Source organism: Notothenia coriiceps, unplaced genomic scaffold, assembly GCF_000735185.1.
Source record: "Notothenia coriiceps isolate Sejong01 unplaced genomic scaffold, NC01 NC01_scaffold00018996, whole genome shotgun sequence".
NCBI classification, from domain to species: Eukaryota; Metazoa; Chordata; class Actinopteri; order Perciformes; family Nototheniidae; genus Notothenia; species Notothenia coriiceps.
The window spans coordinates 771882-789675 of record NW_011351697.1 but is presented as its reverse complement, the minus strand read 5'-3'; the positions used below and the strand labels follow the sequence as shown (position 1 = coordinate 789675).

The following is a 17794-nucleotide window of genomic DNA, read 5'->3' as shown; positions in this document are numbered from 1 at the left end:
GAAACCCCCCGACACCACCCAATGAAGAAAGATCTCCCAGGAGTGTTGTGAATCAAAAGGAATACATGGTCGTCGATGTCACTTAAAGATGAGTTGTTAGGAGTGCGTTTATTGTGGATGGCGTTGACAAATTACTTACAGTCCCATTAGTAGAGTGTAGTATTATCAATTCGTCCCCATTCACGAGAAAAATATACACTGCATACCCATGGAGTGTATCCCCCAGGTCCCGTCGGAGGGCATTAAAATTCTATACTCATTTCCGTAGGTAGAACCAAAGAAAGCAGCATTATTGGTAAAAAGAGGACAGAGAGCGTTGGGGGGGACAGTCGGAGCAGCGGGACCCCGGGAGGGGGTGAACTTTGGTGCGAAATGCTACTTCATGCATTTAATTAAATCTAGTCTGGAATCATAAAAAAAAAATAGTCAAGACAGTCTTCAGATATATAATGAATTTACATATACCTATGATCTCAGTGGATTTTACAGTGAACTTAAATGACAATAATTTTTTTTTGCTTGCCAATGTTTAATTACGTTAGTTGTGCTCAGAGTGTGACTTATATATGCGGTGGTTGTGTGTATGTGTTAGACAGTTGGGTGAGACATAACGATAACTCTTACGTACATAATATTAATCGCTTTAGAAAGAATTTGGAAAAGGTATAAGCTAATTCTAGGTGTGTCTTCTTCTACATGTTCTAAGGAAGTGTCTATGATTAATTGAAACGTTGACAATTCGTTAAAGCGCGACCTGTCTAATAATTTGGAAATTTTTGTGTTACTGCCACTGAGCCTGACTATTTGTGTTGGGGGGGGCCCGACTTTTTTTTTTCTCCAAAGGGGGGGTCTGACAGAAAAAGTTTGAGAACCAATGATGTACAGTGACAGGAATTCTTCCGTCTTTTGTTTTTAATTAAGAACAAACCCACAACACAGACAGAGAGACACTCTCACAAACATTGATTCACTGGTTACAAATAACTTAGTGTTGCTCCTGTCCGGTCAGGCGCAAATTGAAAAATTGGTTTTCTCCTGCCAGCTGCCCTCTCACAAGAATCTGAAAGGGCCACTCCGGCTCCATCTATGCCTCCTAGCCAGCGGCATTGACTTGTGTGTCGATATACCTGCAAACTTCTCCTGGCTCAAGTGAGAAGAAAGAGGCAGTGGGTTGTTTAATGACAGAATAAATCCAGAAGGATGCTTACAAGGAATTGATATCCTGACAATAACAACGGATCCAAACAAAGCGCTTCAGTAGCTCATGCTGTCTGTACTGTAGCCAGATTAATAGACTGCTAGCTTGGCCAGTTTAGGTCATTAGCCGTGGATGAGATACATGAAGAATAATTACAGTCTTTCCTTTATCTTGGCCAGTTCATAGTCCTGTTTAATGCTTAATCCTTTTTTATCCATTTTCTCAAAGCGCTGGTACGACATGTGAGTTGTCATAGCAGCACATTAAGGGGAAGATTGCATCCGATATATGTGGCGTGATTGGAAAAGCTGGTAAATGAGGCCCGTCTCATTTAGAAGCTCCTCACAAAGACTTTTAAAGGTCAGATTCAAACTGTGGTTTCTATGGTAATCACAACAGTGTCATCAGTAACTGACAAGTGCAGCAGGTTATATTGACTTAAATATTATGGCATTTTAATTACATCATTATACCAGTATCATAATGCACTTAATGTAAAATGAAATTGAAATGCAAATGCAGAGCATACGATTCCCCTCATATAAGATGAGGAGGGGAGGAGGGGAGAGAGGAAGAGTAGCGAAGGTTCTGGAAGCTGAGATACACAATGTTGTATCATTTTATTCTATACTGTAGTAGTAGATATAAAAACTTCAATATGTCCAAAACTCAGCTGCCTGCTTGCTCACCTCCACCCGACGCTCCGACCACATCACCCCTATCCTTCATGACCTCCACTGGCTCCCCATCAAACACTGCATTGACTTTATAATCTTACTTTTCACTTACAAAGCCCTCAACAACCTTGTCCATTTTTGTTTCAAGCTCACCATGTCTTCTTGAGATTCAAACACTTCTAATCAGCTTGACTGATATGTACAGGTACATCATACACCATGAAATATGTTGAACTGTGTTATCAATCATTGATTCNACACACACACACACACACACACACACACACACACACACACACACACACACACACACACACACACACAGATAAGGAACCAAACAAAGGCAGTTTGAGGAAAGATGGTGGACGGTGTGAAGGCCGCTGTGTTACCTGAGGGATTTCCTTTGAGCCCAGAGCTCGGGGTCCGTCCCTGTTGAGGAAGTTCCTGAAAGCTGCCGTGTTCTTCTTCTTCTCTGCGTCGTCAGGACTCGTACTCGTGCTCTGATCCGATTAAGAGGGGTTATTGTAATTGTTTTTAAATCTAACAAAAACAAATCTCACAGAAAGTCATCACAGCTTCTTTCGCAAACAGAACACTCATCCATTATGACTGCACCTTGGCCAATAGAAAAGGAAAAAACAATTCTCCATTACTATTTGTAGCACTTAACTAGATTTGAAGCTAATGCAGTAGCACTTTGGATCATGGAAAAGTTCATGTACTGTTCATGGATTCATGCTTTTCCAAGTATGTATCTTCATGTTTGATTGTGCTTATAAGTTGCTTTAGAGAAAAAGTGTCAGCTAAATGAAATATAATGTAATATATGTTGTGTACATACATGTGTTTTTTTGCTAATGTTTAATTATGATGGAAGAAATAAATTAATGGATTGATTAATAATCTCTACCAGGTAAACATGTACCTTGCTCACCTCTGGTTTCTTGGGAGACGTTTTAACCGTGGTTCCTGTTTTGGGAGTGAACTTCTTCTCGTAGCTCGGAGAAGCGAGGGGTTCCTTTTTGGGGGAGATTTTGATTTTTGATGGCAAAATAATTGTTTTGCTCTTTGACGATACATCTCTCTCTTCTTGCTCTTTCTTCATTGAGGCCAGTTTGGAGCTTGCTCTGACGGAGGCGGGGTTCTTCTTAGGGGTGGGACTAATGGCATCCTCCGACATGCTGCCTCTGCGGCTGCTCTTTGACGGACTGCTCAGGCTGCCCGCAGCAGAATCTGGACTGCTCTTTTTAGGTAATGTGGTAGGGGCTGGTTTTTCATCAGAGCCTTTACGAGCCTGGATGAGGACACATGCACAAAATCCTATTTAATGACACTTGTGAAAATCAAAAGGTGGATATTCCTTTGGGTTGTTGTTTTTAATTACCTTCTTTGCTTGAGGCTCCTCATCCAGCATGGCCAGAGTTCTGGCAAACTCCTCATCCTCATGGACCTGCTTCTCCAGCTGAGTTAGAAAAAATAATGAAATGAAAAAAAATGGAAAAACAATAAGCTTACTTTTGAACAACATCAGTAGGTAGTAGGTTTGGTCAGAGCACCAACATATTTATAATGTCAAAAGTGACTTAAAAACATTAACAAAAAACACAAAATATTGAAAATAAGAACTTGTTTTTGGTCAATAGTCAAACCCAGTGGTTCTCAAATGGGGGTACGCGGACCCCTAGGGATACTTTGGAGTACTGCAGGGGGTACGTGAGATTTATTTAAAAAACAACATAAGTAATGCATTTAAACAAACTACTAATAGTAGATTAACTACTTTATTCAAAAGTTTACAGAAATTCTGGATAATAAAATGGGAAAAATAAACGGGGAGCTCTCTTTTCCTCTCCCTCTCCTGACAGCCCGTCAGGCTCGTGCAGCTCGCTGAACCTGTAATAACTTTAAGTGACCCGACAGTAAAAAATAAATATATTTATAACTAGTTTAGCTAGTTCCAGAGTAGATAAACTAGCTAAGTGTGTTAGGTCTAACTCTTAGTGAATTTTGCTCCACTCAACGGTCCGTCACAGCGGCGGAGCTTTGATCATGCAGAGCTGCGTGTTCTCCGTCAGCAGCAGCTGATCTGATCTCTGATCTCTCTCTCTCGCGTCCGGTTATACTTCACTCGCGTTTATGTCCAAATCTATCAGATCTAGCTAGTTCTAGTTAATGATATGACTGCCTGCTTATCAAAAGGACCTAAACAATAAGCGTTGCTTGGCAACGTTGTGTGGCCGCAAAGTATAGTGCACCATTAGGCATAGCCTATGTTTATATGAGGGGTCAAAATCCCATCCTCATAAAATGCTAAACATTTGAAATATAGCATTTAAGTGTTTCTCAGTTACAATGTTGTTGTTTTAATAAATCAGACACCGATGGTGCAGCGCTGTACTGTCCTCTTTATATAGGCATTTTGTCCCTAACAAATAGTTTTTGCGCTGATCAGGGGGTACTTGGCTGCATTTTTTTTTCAAAGGGGGTACATTATTGAAAAAAGTTTGAGAACCACTGGTCTAACCAATCGACTTGTTTTCTCTGTAATTCCGAGTGCAATGAACGAGCCGCTGTATGGTGACCAACCCACCTCCATGTCCTCGTGCATCTGCAGCTGTTTGGCGATTTGCTCATCACTCAGATCATCTGTGTCCTGAGTTGGCTGAGGAGAAGATACATTTACAAGGTCACTTTGTTGTGAAAGGATCCTGGTTTCATACTTTAATGAAAGACTGAAAAAAGCTGTTATCAGTAGAGTTGAGTGGTTGATACTCAGGAAGCCACAAATCCTGACGGTTTGGATGAAAAAGCCGTACACGAGGTGAGAAGACACAATCCTTTATCAGTACTCACCATCTTTCGTTTGGTGCTTGCTACGAGCTTCTTCTCTGAACGTTGGACAGCTGCACTGCCGAAGTAGTCGAGTACTGAAGTGGGGGTGTGTTTGGGGGCAGGAGGCGGGGCGGACTTAGGGGTGATGGGTGTAGGAGGAGACTTCACCGCAGTTTTCCCCTTTGTGGAGGAGGGAGTGACGGGAGACTTCAGTCCCTCTTTGGCTCTGGGGCGAGCGTCTGACTTTGTCTGTTTGGCCGTGCCGTTCTGCTTGGGTTTAGTTTTGGAGACCTTCTTCAGGGTCTGAAAGGAGTCGCTGTCTGAGTCTACGACCAAAAACAAAAAAAGTCTTATTAAATACTGGCAAATCCAGAGTGCAAGTGTATAATCATTGAAATGTCCTCAATCGCCATCAAGACAAATGTGGCAATCAATGATGAAATGGATATCAGTTGATATGGACCCATTACCTGTCTCAGAGACATACTGCACAGGGTCCTTTTTGGGAGGCGTCTCTGATTTGCTCTTCTTCTGTTTCTCTTTGGGGGATTTCTTTGACTTTCTCACTGGCTCCTCGTCGTCGGAGTCTGAGCAGAAAGAAAAACATGATGCGCCACGAATACGCAGCTATGTGTTTAACCTTCCATCACAGCTGATCAAAAAGTCCCTAATTAGTGATGAAAGATAACTAAATGTGTCCCCTGAAAAACAGATCCTATGCTTTGTGCCTGACGTAATGATGCCATACAAGAGGCACAAACAGCAGCACAGTGCATCATGGGAATTATGCAGTAGCATAAATCTGAAAAGTCAAATCAAGCAATCTGATTGGTTCTTAGCCGTGATATAATGCGCGTATACCACGGGTAGAATTGTAGTTACTTTTCACAACAAGTCAGTATCCCTCCACGTCTGAGAAAATCTACAACCGTTACAACTGTGACATTACGTCTGTTAAAAAAACAGAAAAGATCATACATACCAGACACTATGACTGTCTGCTTCTTCCGTTTTTTGTCACCATCCTTGAGTTTCTCCTCTGTTTTGGAGCTTTTCACCTGAAGCATATGAACTTGAAATTAAACTTGATCAATAAGATGAGGCAACAGATGAACCACTATGGGAAGGAGGCGGGAGATAAGCATAACGTTCTTGCCTTGGTGGTCTCTTTCTTTTTGTTTTTCACTTCCTCGTCTGAAGAGAGAGGATTCTTTTTCTTCTTCTTTTTCTTCTCCTCCTCCTCTGTTTTGATGTTTCCATTTGGAGCTGGTTTCTGCACCGCAGGCTTGCTTGCAGTCGCTGCAAAGAACCGCCTGATGTCCTGTTTACACAAACACAAGTCAAGTCCTGTCCTTTAACTATTTAGTTCTAGTTTCTAGCAAACATGGCAGAAAGTAATGCCTCTCAGATGTTAAGATGTCCTGCTCCTTTGCTGAATAACTTTGAACACACTTAAAGACATCACCTTGGACTCTGAAAAAAGGGAGGGACAGTTTACACTATTTATGGAGGAAAGTATGAATCTAGAAAATAATCTACAGATTAATTAATAATCAAACAGAGCATTATTTGCAGTTCTAGTTATATCCTCACATAATGATAAATTGTGATTGGAATATACAACACTTTATTAGATGCAAATTTATGCTATGGTGCAGTTAAAATATTTGTTTTCAACAAAATGTGCATCATTTGAACTGCTTTAACAAATCAGCAAGCAAATGTAAATGGACACAACAAAAGAGCAAAATATGAGTATGTGTTGCTCGCTAACTTTAATTAATTTCTGAATATGTTTCCTCTTTAGCTGCAGCTAACACACTTAACTTCAGGATCAGCAGCAGCGATCAGGTTCAACAACAAAACAGGGTTACTTTAGGCGTTATGCAATCACGGTGTTTACGAAGACAGCGTACAGAGAAGTGCAAATAAATAGCTTTAAATGTGTCACGTACCATTATTGACAGGCTTCCTCGCAGTTTAGGTTCAGAAAAGTAATGAAATCCCACAACTGATTGGCGCGAAGCTGGATCCTGTCGCCTGGAGATGACGCACAACCGGGAGTCTGTTGCTGTGCGTCAGTTGCGTGGTTTTCGAAAACAAATAATATGTACTTTGTAAGAATGAAAAATAAATAAATAATATATTTTTTTAAAACACTCACTTAACATTTGGGTTCTGAAGGAAACGTTTGCTTTTTTGACAACCATTTCATAAAGCTGGGAGCAAATGTGCACTATTATAACCCTTATATTATGTAAACAAAAGCAAGACACTTTACCAGACTGGCAATTTATTGATTTTTTGGGGGAATTTCACATGAATAGAGCCAGGTTCTTCAAGTCTCTCCTATAGTTTGTACCTTTCAGGGTTGAATTTAGAAACTCATACTGAGTCAATATGTTAAATATACAATAAGAAATGTTCCTATGTAGATATTATTTAAAATACAAAACAAGGGTTTTGAGTACCTGAGACACTTTGATATGCTCTGTATAAAAAGAGGTAACCATTTTTCAGAAAAATACTCCTGCATTTCTTTTTTATCTGTGTAACTTGAAAAAACACAATAAGAGTGTGAATGTTTGATAAGAGAGCATTGACCCTGGAAACATACAATCCCATAACATATTTGATTTATAAAAAATAGTGCGTTGAGCTTTGATTTGTGGACAAGTATTCAAGCTGATGTCTGTCTGGTTCAACAGGCTGCACATGAAGGCCAAAGCAACAGAGAATATATATTTCCAGGAGGTTTACTCTCAGCCTCATTTCTTTCTTACTCTTTTCTCTCATCACTATCACATCAGCTGTTTCAACATCAACCAGGATGCTGACTGTGTCTCTACTAGTTTGTGCCATGATGGCTCTGACTAGAGCTAATGGTGATGGTGAGTATCTCTTGATACATTTTGTGAGCAGTAATATCGAAGCAAACCTTTATTGTTGAAGCTAACTTCACAGAAAAGCATGTAAAAAACCATATATATTGAACTATTAAATGCATCATATTCTGGCATATATGCAAACCATATGCATTAATGATGTCCTACAACACAAAAGTAACAAAGATAAGTAAGAATAGGATCTGGCTTTTGGTAATTGTTTTTCTATTTAAAGGATATGATTCCATATAATGATATAATTGACATAGCTTTTTAAATTGTAAGAGAGACCAGACATTGACAGTTAAAGCAGGAGACATGAAGGGAAGAGGATAGTCAGGTCTAAACTGCAGATACAACTTATTTTACTATCACTCTTTCGCCTAATTACTAATTAACTGTTTAAGGCTTTTTCTCCACATGACTAAATGACACCCAAACCAAGCTAAACCTGAGGTAACGGTAGCTAGTTTTAGATGAGCAGAATAGCAGTAGCCGCGATCTCCGCTTTTGACCATAGTTGAAAGCTTTAACAATATAAATGTGCTTTACAGAAGAGGTTAAAGTGCGTCAAACAGCCTTTTGCCCTATTTCGCTGAGCTGCCCTTCCGGAGGAAATACAATTTAAATGTGTTTATTTGAACTCTTTACAGAGCATTCTGAGACCCTCTTCTTCTCTATGTATTTCCCTATTATGCATATTGATATAGGCACAACTAATGAAATGTGATGTATTGTCATTCAGGCCTTTTACAATAAAAGGATTACACACTCATTTGTAAAAACAGACACAGCGACTGCCTGCCTCCGATTAATTATGTGACCCACTCTCCTGTTTGTCCTCAGGGGGCCTGCGGTCGAGGGTTCAAAAACCACCGTCCTCTCTCAGGCCAAAGGTCAAGCACCACGCTCAGGTTGTCTTCTTGGAACACATATGGTGATCGACGTTTCTTTTTTGAACCAGCAAAAAGGAGTTGGGTTAAGTCTGAGGTAGAAAAGTATGAATATATGGATTTAGCCTGCTTTTGAATAGTCTTCTGATGTACTTGCATGCTTGTTTTTATTGACATTTCTATTGTAGATGCAATCAGAGCCTGGGAGGAAACCTTGCCTCCATCCATAACTACGCTGAGTATAATCACCAAGCAGATGGCTTCTGAACCAGCGTGGGTTAGAGGAGCAGCTTGCCAACACGTAAGGTTTTGGTGGTGCCAACAGAATAGAAATCTTAAAAGCTTTACATAACAAATCATCTTTATTTTCTGTCTTCCAGGGATTGACTTGGCTCTGGAGTGATGGTCTACCTATTATGGTGAATGGTGTCCGAATCAACCTAAAGGTGGTACAGAAGAGTGCCCTTTGCAGATCAATTCTGGGGGTAAATCACACTTACTTTGAGAGCTTATTATAAATAATACGTACTAAAGGCAGTAGGATTGTTTTTGTAAATGTTGCAAGTTAATGGCCCAGTTGTAAATTGAATCTTAAAAAAAATAAAGGGTTAAAAATTGCACAATGATGTTTTTACATGAGAACAATGCTGGGATGACATACGTTGTAACCATAGACTATATATGTATATATTGTAACACTCTGCGTCCCAATCTGTGTCAAGGCAGCCCACTGGCTCAGCCTTTACAAGGACCCTGAAGAGTCATGAAAATGCTGCTTTAAGCACTTTGATGCATTATCAATTATTATCATGATCCTATCCATCCCCACCCGCATCAATCACCGGACCTGGGGGGACAGAGCCTTTTCCGTTGCTGCTCCCTCCCTCTGGAACTCACTCCCCCAACACATCAGACTGCACTGACCTCACCACCTTCAAAATAACTCACCTCTTCAATCTGGCTTTTAATGTGTGATTGTCTTTGTATTATTTGACTTTAAATATTTATTTGTTGTTCTTTTCACTATATCTGTAAAGCATCTTTGAGCACCTGTAAAAGCGCTAACAAAATAAATCTATTATGGCAAAAATAAATAAAGGCTGAAACAAAACCGTTCAGCAAGTCTTTCTGAAGTTTACTAGTCAGTAAAAAAGTACACTTATTGATCAAACAAATGTGAGTTTTTACTGCTTTATAGGTGCACACATTTGACATACTAGGAAGTTATGGAATAATGTATTCTGATACGGGTCAATCCACATATTGACCACCTCCATGTACTCCCATGAATGCAGTATAACCATTGTAAGTCATGAGGTTGAACAAAAGCAATAGCATAATAATATTTAAAGCTTTAAAGCTCATTCAGCTGAATGGCTTTTCTCAAATGTATTCCCGCTCAACGACTGACCTGCAGCAAATCAAATGAAGGGGACAAAACAACTGAAGAGATTGGCTGGAAAAGTTGGTAGTTTTATTGGTCATAAGGACATAGTGAACAATTATTCAGTATCCTGCTGGACCACGGTGGTCTTCTCGCTCACATAGATTCCGTCCAGGAACTTCCTGATGTCCTTCTTTTTGACCGTGGTGGCCTGTTGGATCAAGGCCGCTGAAAATGTAACAAAGGAGAGTGTGAAGGGACGATCACATGAGGGTAGAGGAAAGCCTAATGTTACCACAACATGCCGAATGATTAAGGCCTGCAGGACATGAGCACTCCTACATAGGCTTTGTGTTTTAGAAAACAACTTCGATTAAACAACTGATTATAGATGCATGCAGTGGTTTGGGTTTAAGACAAACCATAAAGCTGTAGTAGAATAGACTCAGTGAAACCATGCTGGAGTTATGTGATCTTGTGTTGTCACACAACAGAAAAATTTGCTTTTCACTAATTTGAAATCTTATGAACAAGCTACATCTTCAAATAGGATTAGTTGATAAACAGTATAGCCCGTTAGATTAAAAGGGAAAACATGGAGATGCTTTGAAACAGAAACATGTTGCATCACCCCGAGACAACAGAAAGGAACGTGCAAAGACAGAAACAGATGAGAACACAAGGGAGGCTTCGACGGTAAGTCTAACCTCAATGAGTGCAGATGTATTTTTTTACTGAGGGGCATCCACTACTGTTCCCTTCTCAGACACGTAAACACCATCCAAGAACTTTCTGATATCCTTATTTTTGACTGTGGTAGCCTGTTGGATCAGAGCAGCTGGAACAAAAGGAGGTTGGGATAACACGTCACATGGGATCACAGTGATTACACAGGAGGTCAGAGGGAACACTGAGGAAGGGTACTAGAGATGAGGAATGAACAATGAGTCAGGAGGGACAGGTATAATGACACATTTAGCTTTGCATTTCACATTTGTAATGAAATAATGACATGTTTGCATTTCAGCTTTCATTTGGTTGTGTGTTACCATGCACATCATAATTAACCAAATCCTTTATAAAGCTACAAGTCAAGCAGTCAATTCAATTACAAACCCAATGCACTGGGGTACGAAGCCAAAACACATACGTCGGTCCTACCGAAACACTAATGTATAGCAGTGGGCATGGGTGGGGGGGGGGCAGGCTTAAGATCTCCAGTAATTGTCAGTGTAAATGTACTGTAATATCCTGTTAACTTCAATATGTCCCAATGGACTTCATTCCTGACATAAAATAGCTGAAGTCAGAGGGTCTGAGAGGTATATCTGAGGCATTGTTTCGTTCAGAGCTCTAAAAAAATAATAAAAGTTATTTCTGCTGAATTACTCCCAAACATATGCAACCTCCGCTTTAAACTGCAACAAGAACCATCAAGCGCTCTAACATGTCAGTCGTAAAAATATATGTGAACCATGAATGTTAAGAGGGAGTTCTACTTTTAAATGGTAGAATAAAATACTCACTCCATTTAATGAAATAGTGCCAAACTCATGTTCAAGTCAATATAATAGTTCTGTAGCAAGGACAAGGAAAGGATCAGACAGATAAAACTAACAGCTAGTTTCTGGGGAGAGGCAGCAGCCAATCAGCCGCCCTCATGTCACCAACAGATTTCCGGTGTTATTTGTTTACATCTGAAAGTAGTCTAAACCAAGCTTGAAGGCAGCTTTGTTTAACTGAAAGTATATTAGGGATCCTGTTAGTCATTCAATAACGTGTAACACTTTAGTTAAACAAGCTTGGTCTGCGACAGGGGGTCCAATAAATCAGGATTTGGGCTTGCAGACGGGTCAGGATATTTAACCTGCTAGATACCTCTCAGTGGCATCTTTAAAAAAATGTAGTGATTGTTGACAAAAGGGAAAATGTTTCACGCCGATGGAGTTTTGTTAAAGGCTAGGTAAAAGAAAAATGGCTTTAAAAACAACCTTTTCAGCTGTAGAGAAAGAGCGGTTACCTGAGTTTGACACCAGCTCAATGTCGTTTCCCTCCAGGATCAGCTCGTCCTTCTGGGCAGTGGACACTGCACAGTTCACACCTGAAGGAAAGAGATTCACTTTTCAGAATGGGATACAGCCTGCACCTCTGAGGAACATAAAAAAATACATGTAGCTCAATATTTGACAGAAAACACAATATTTCGATAACTTGCAGCAGACTCACCAGCCCTCATTCGGACGCGGCGGATGTATTTCTCTCCCAGGAAGTTCCTGATCTCCACCAGAGTTCCAGTCTCCTGGATGACGACGTTGATGGGGAAATGGGCGTACACCGAGCGCATTTTGTACCGGAAGCCCTGCAGCCAGACAGAACCAGAGATGCATTCAGCAAAAAACGAAATTGTTCAACCAACAATGACAATGACTACAGTACATGCTTATCCCATTGTGAAGTTGGATCTGATCTTGATCTGTAAGGATGTGATTTCTGATACAACTCTGTATTGGGGATATTTCAGCTACTATACCAATTGTACTGTGATACTTATTATTAGTCGCTTTGGATAAAAGCGTCAGCTAAATGCAATGTAATATTATTCATTCTCAGAGAATTTGTGCTGTAAATTGTTCAACAGCTCCACTACACTAGTGAATAGTTAGTAATAATATTTACATTTAAAAAAAAATGACATGCTTGTTTGAAAAATATTGCACACATGTTGTATTATTTTTGTTTCTATTCCCTCTGTGTCAGTTTTGAAATGCAAACATACAGCAGCCTTAGCATGTTTTATTCAACAGAGTTTATAACTTAATTCTTGGTTAAAACATCATGCATTCACAGAACAAGGTACACATTAAAAGACAGATCAAGAGTTAATAAATAGATTTATCAGGTGAACTTCAATATAAATCAGAAAATAAACATTTTAAAATCGGTCTGTACTCACCAAGGTGACTCCCTTGATCATGTTCTGGACGTGGCTGCAGATGGTGCGGACCGTGGCCAACTCCTTCCTGTTACCCCACCATTTATCCACACGAAGCTGAGGAGGACAGCATGAGTGACATTAGTCTCCTTGTCTTTAATCAAAAGCTTTTGGAAAGATTACTGGAAAACCTCTGGAATTTTGCTTTTTTTACTTGTTACGAGCCATTTTGAGATACAATAGCAAAAAAAACTGATCAGAATTGCTGCATGTAATATGCAGGTGTAAAAATATATATCTAAAAACTTTAGGAACTTTTTTTAAATAGTCAAAACAGCTGATCGGCCTCTCAAAGTGCAATGCTTTCCAACTTGTGATGGCATGTTTAGCTTTCATTTTTAATCTAGCAAGAGCCCTAACGTTCTGGATCATGTCCATGCAGAATTGACAGGATAACACTTCATAACTGGGGGAAACAGATTACAACCTTTCGCATCACTTTTAATTTCTTATCTATAGTCTTTAAATTGTCCTGGTAATCCATTCAATGATCACCCAGAGACATGTCATCGTGCCTACACATTTCCATTACAGCACAAACAGAGCCTTACCTTCTTCTGTTTCTTGCCCAGCAGACTGAGCTCCAGGTTGATGTGGTTAAACTCCCTGACGAGTTTGCCACGGGGCCCCTTGACAGTGACTGTCCGCCCCTTCAACCTCACCTCGACTACAAAGAGAAAAAGCGTTTAGAAACCACACTCCACAAGTTAGGTTAAAACGCATGTACATCAGGAATTATCCTGGTAGTGTGCACAAATCATCTTTCTTACCCTGGTCGGGGATGTCCACAGTCTGACTGCTGAGAATGGTCTTCATTCTGTAAAATCGAAAAGATAACATGTCAGTTTATGGTCTGAAACTTATTAGCATCATTTATTATGAGACATCTTCACTCTTCATAGCTACATTTCTATAATGACAGGGTGCAAAATATCCAGTGCTGACCAGTCATGTTGTGCTTAACATTACAGGATTATGTTTGAGTCAACAATAAAACGTGGTCATGTTAAAATACAGTATGAGCATCTCAGCACAGCCATACTGCTTTATAGCAACTAGCATTTGTGCTAATGCTAAGGGAAAGATACATTAGGCAGTGACACCAGTGTTACCCAAAACAGGACCAACTCTAAAACCTGATACTCAGAGTAATTAACAACTGAAACCACAAGAATACTGCACTCCAAAAACTTAATATAGTTAAACGAGCTGCGGCCCTGAGAAGGGACATGGCAGCCAGGCCTCAGACAAACAGCGGTATCGATGAAAAACAACTAATATATTTCTTAACACACCTAACGTTTAGGCAAAATACAGCTTATGTAGTGTAAAATAACACTGCCTGCATCAGTTAGTTCACAGGTAAGCCAAAAAGATGTTTAATTGACACAGATGGAGTTAGATAAAACTCGGGGAATAATTTTCAGCTATCCTCACCTCGCCGGTAGCAAAGGAAAGGGGGAAGGAAGGACGTCACGACGCAAATGTAGAGAACGTGCGTGCCGTCATCAGGCATAAATAGACGATTGACGAACCAACACAATTCGTAAAATACTGTAGCTTTAAATTGAAAAAACACACAAACGACCACAGAAAAGTAGTTGTGTGTCTTTAAAATTGTTTTTATTATTATCAATCATTTTAATTACTCAACTTTCTTTACTTGTATACATTTGTTATGCCATCTCAATAATTCAATCCTTTTTAATATCTTTATTTCTTGCTTACAATATACCTGGTTTGTTACTAATTCTTATACAAATATAATAAATAACTCTTTAAGCGTATTTAATCAAGGTTGGAATAATCATGAACGCCCCAAGTCACACATAAAATAGATATTTATTTCTCACCAATCTGCCTTATTCACTTGAACGCATCACCAGACCAAAGCAGCCGATTGTGGAGGTTTGTTTTCAATGACAGTCGCTTGTAGCTAAAGTCATGGCGCTGCTCAAACAAAGCTGTTGTGTCGCCGGACGTTTCTCCACAAATCATCTGTGGATGAGTCCGAGATGTATCACACATGTGAGTATTTTAACTGCTCGAATATTTTACAAACAATGACGGTATGATGGTTTTTCTGTTATCGGCTAATAATAGTATACTAAGCCTGCTGGTCAGAGGCCTTGAAGAAACGTGACGTATATAATTGTTTTTACTCAGCTGTAGTGACAGTTAGAAGGCTGTTCATAAAACTCCTCAAATAAAAGCTATGGTTTACTGACTGTATTGTTAACATGGTTTGTATTTACTGCAATGTATAACAATCAACAGTGACCAGGTTGTGTAAAGAAACTAATTACATGTACTCAAGTACTTTACCTAAGTATATTTTGAGAGACTTGTACTTTACTTGATTATCTCCATTTGTTGCTGCTTTGTATTGCTACCCCACTACAATTCAGGGGTAAATCATGTACTTTTACTCCACTACGTTTATGTAATACTTTAAGTTACTTTACAGATTTGGATTAATAATACGAAATATAATCAACACTTAAATAAGACTTTAGTTACACCTGGAGTAAATTCACAAGCTACCCTGCAGTATACAAAGTCATTCAAACTAGCTGCACCTTTACCAGCTTTAATGCATCAATAATTATAATCAAAACATATGACATATATATATATATTATTCTGAAATGGGCCCATCTGCATTATGAGTATACTTCTTTAAGTATCTTTAGACGCTAATACTTTTGTACTTTTCCTTGAGTAACATTTTGAATGCTGGACTTTTCCTAGTATTCCTAGACTGTGGTATTTCTACTTTTACTTAAGTACAACATATGAGTATATCTTCCACCTCTAACTAACACTCGGTCCTTCCTCTGCAGGTTTACAGCAGCACTGTGACTTCTGCGGCAAAGTCCTCCCCAGACAGGGCCGACAGAAAGAAGGAGCTTCTGGGTGAAGATGGGCCTGACCTACAGGACTTCATTTCAGGGGAATTATCCGAGAAAAGCAAGTGGATCGAGTACAAAGGGAACCTGAAGAGAGACAAGGGAGCGAGGTGAGACATATTGCAGCAGTGAGAAAGTACACATTTTCAGTTTCTCCATGTGAGTGATGAGTGTTATCAGAAGGGTTCAAAGACCAGATCAGACCAACACTTATCCAACAGACTTTAACTATGATAAGTCAACCTCAAGCCTGAGTGGTTCTGCTGTCATACCTTGAATGGTAATATTTAGTAATGGCATGCTACCCATGTAGATCCTCATACATCTGACATTTGCTGGTTGAAATTGAACTTCTGCTCATTTAAATCTAAATGTAGTGACATATATATTTTATCCACAGAGAAAAGACATCATTAAGTGATTTACTTTGCTAATGTTTTGTGACAGGCTGCGTCTTCCTCCGTGGCTGAAGACGGAGATTCCCATTGGAAAAAATTTCAACAAACTGAAGAACACTCTGAGAGACCTCAACCTGCACACAGTAAGTTGACAGGTGACGAGTTAAAGGAAGTATACGCAAAAGTGAGTGGAGAAATGTAATGAATGCTGACACTTCTAACTGGGGAGGGGGCATTTGCTTTTCCTGTATCATTGGATGGATGTTCACAACAAATGAATACCATGTTTTATTATTTTTTGATTGAACACATTTTATTCATACCTGTCAGAGCATACATTTCAGATATAGTTGCTGTCTCCCCCATGGTATGATATGTCAAATAGTCTTCATTTTAACAACCTTTTTGTTTAAAAAGGAAATAATCTCAAAACATTTTTAAATTTAATGAAAACGGAGAATGGTGGTTTGCTAATATTGAGTCTGGACTTACAGATGTACAGTGGGGCAAAAAAGTATTTAGTCAGCCACCAATTGTGCAAGTTCTCCCACTTAAAAAGATGAGAGACCTGTAATTTTCATCCTAGGTATACCTCAACTATGAGAGACAAAATGAGAAAAAAAAATCCAGAAAATCACATCGTCTGATTTTTAAAGAATTTATTTGCAAATTATGGTGGAAAATAAGTATTTAGTCACCTACAAACAAACAAGATTTCTGGCTCTCACAGACCCGTAACTTCTTCTTTAAGAGCCTCCTCTGTCCTCCACTTGTTAACTGTATTAACGGCACTTGTTTGAACTCGTTATCAGTATAAAAGACACCTGTCCACAACCTCAAACAGTCACACTCCAAACTCCACTATGGAGCTGTCAAAGGACACCAGAAACAAAATTGTAGACCTGCACCAGGCTGGGAAGACTGAATCTGCAATAGGTAAGCAGCTTGGTGTGAAGAAATCAACTGTGGGAGCAATTATTAGAAAATGGAAGACATACAAGACCACTGATAATCTCCCTCGATCTGGGGCTCCACGCAAGATCTCACCCCGTGGGGTCAAAATGATCACAAGAACGGTGAGCAAAAATCCCAGAACCACACAGGGGGACCTAGTCAATGACCTGCAGAGAGCTGGGACCAAAGTAACAAAGGCTACCATCAGTAACACACTACGCCGCCAGGGACTCAAATCCTGCAGTGCCAGACGTGTCCCCCTGCTTAAGCCAGTCCATGTCCAGGCCCGTCTGAAGTTTGCTAGAGAGCATTTAGATGATCCAGAAGAGGATTGGGAGAATGTCATATGGTCAGATGAAACCAAAATAGAACTTTTTGGTAAAAACTCAACTAGACGTGTTTGGAGGAGAAAGAATGCTGAGTTGCATCCAAAGAACACCATACCTACTGTGAAACATGGGGGTGGAAACATCATGCTTTGGGGCTGTTTTTCTGCAAAGGGACCAGGACGACTGATCCGTGTAAAGGAAAGAATGAATGGGGCCATGTATCGTGAGATTTTGAGTGACAACCTCCTTCCATCAGCAAGGGCATTGAAGATGAAACGTGGCTGGGTCTTTCAGCATGACAATGATCCCAAACACACCGCCCGGGCAACGAAGGAGTGGCTTC

At 39.8% G+C, this 17794-nt stretch overlaps 4 protein-coding genes across 6 annotated transcripts in view; 2 read left to right on the top strand and 2 right to left on the bottom strand.

Annotated features, from left to right (window-relative positions):
• cp (ceruloplasmin) overlaps positions 1 to 17794 on the top strand; it is a 737508-nt gene that overhangs the window by 71768 nt on the left and 647946 nt on the right. The window lies entirely within an intron of this gene.
• The window catches only part of LOC104951371 (anoctamin-4), a 255164-nt gene that overhangs the window by 123762 nt on the left and 113608 nt on the right, over positions 1 to 17794 (bottom strand). The gene's annotated exons all lie outside the window — the stretch shown is intronic.
• Positions 9934 to 13678, bottom strand: rpl9 (ribosomal protein L9). Its single transcript, XM_010778008.1, has 7 exons — positions 13632 to 13678; positions 13413 to 13528; positions 12823 to 12918; positions 12096 to 12228; positions 11890 to 11970; positions 10577 to 10707; positions 9934 to 10097 (listed from the first exon to the last, which is right to left on the bottom strand). Exons 1-6 carry the CDS (start codon positions 13675 to 13677, stop codon positions 10601 to 10603), a joined length of 579 nt encoding a protein of 192 aa, XP_010776310.1. The 5' UTR covers position 13678; the 3' UTR covers positions 9934 to 10097; positions 10577 to 10600.
• The window catches only part of lias (lipoic acid synthetase), a 41894-nt gene continuing 38882 nt past the window's right edge, over positions 14783 to 17794 (top strand). The window contains exons 1-3 of the mRNA XM_010778009.1: positions 14783 to 14889; positions 15705 to 15880; positions 16218 to 16311. Coding sequence (XP_010776311.1) covers positions 14806 to 14889; positions 15705 to 15880; positions 16218 to 16311 — 354 coding nt within the window. The 5' untranslated portion in view covers positions 14783 to 14805. The remainder of the gene's footprint in view (positions 14890 to 15704; positions 15881 to 16217; positions 16312 to 17794) is intronic.

Coding starts and splice junctions, on each gene's coding strand:
- rpl9 (XM_010778008.1), bottom strand. CDS start 13,677: ATGAAGACCATTCTCAGCAGTCAGACTGTGGACATCCCCGACCAGG. Junction 12,919..13,412: donor TGGGCAAGAAACAGAAGAAG/GTAAGGCTCTGT, acceptor TGTCCTCCTCAG/CTTCGTGTGGATAAATGGTG. Junction 11,971..12,095: donor CCGCGTCCGAATGAGGGCTG/GTGAGTCTGCTG, acceptor TCTTTCCTTCAG/GTGTGAACTGTGCAGTGTCC.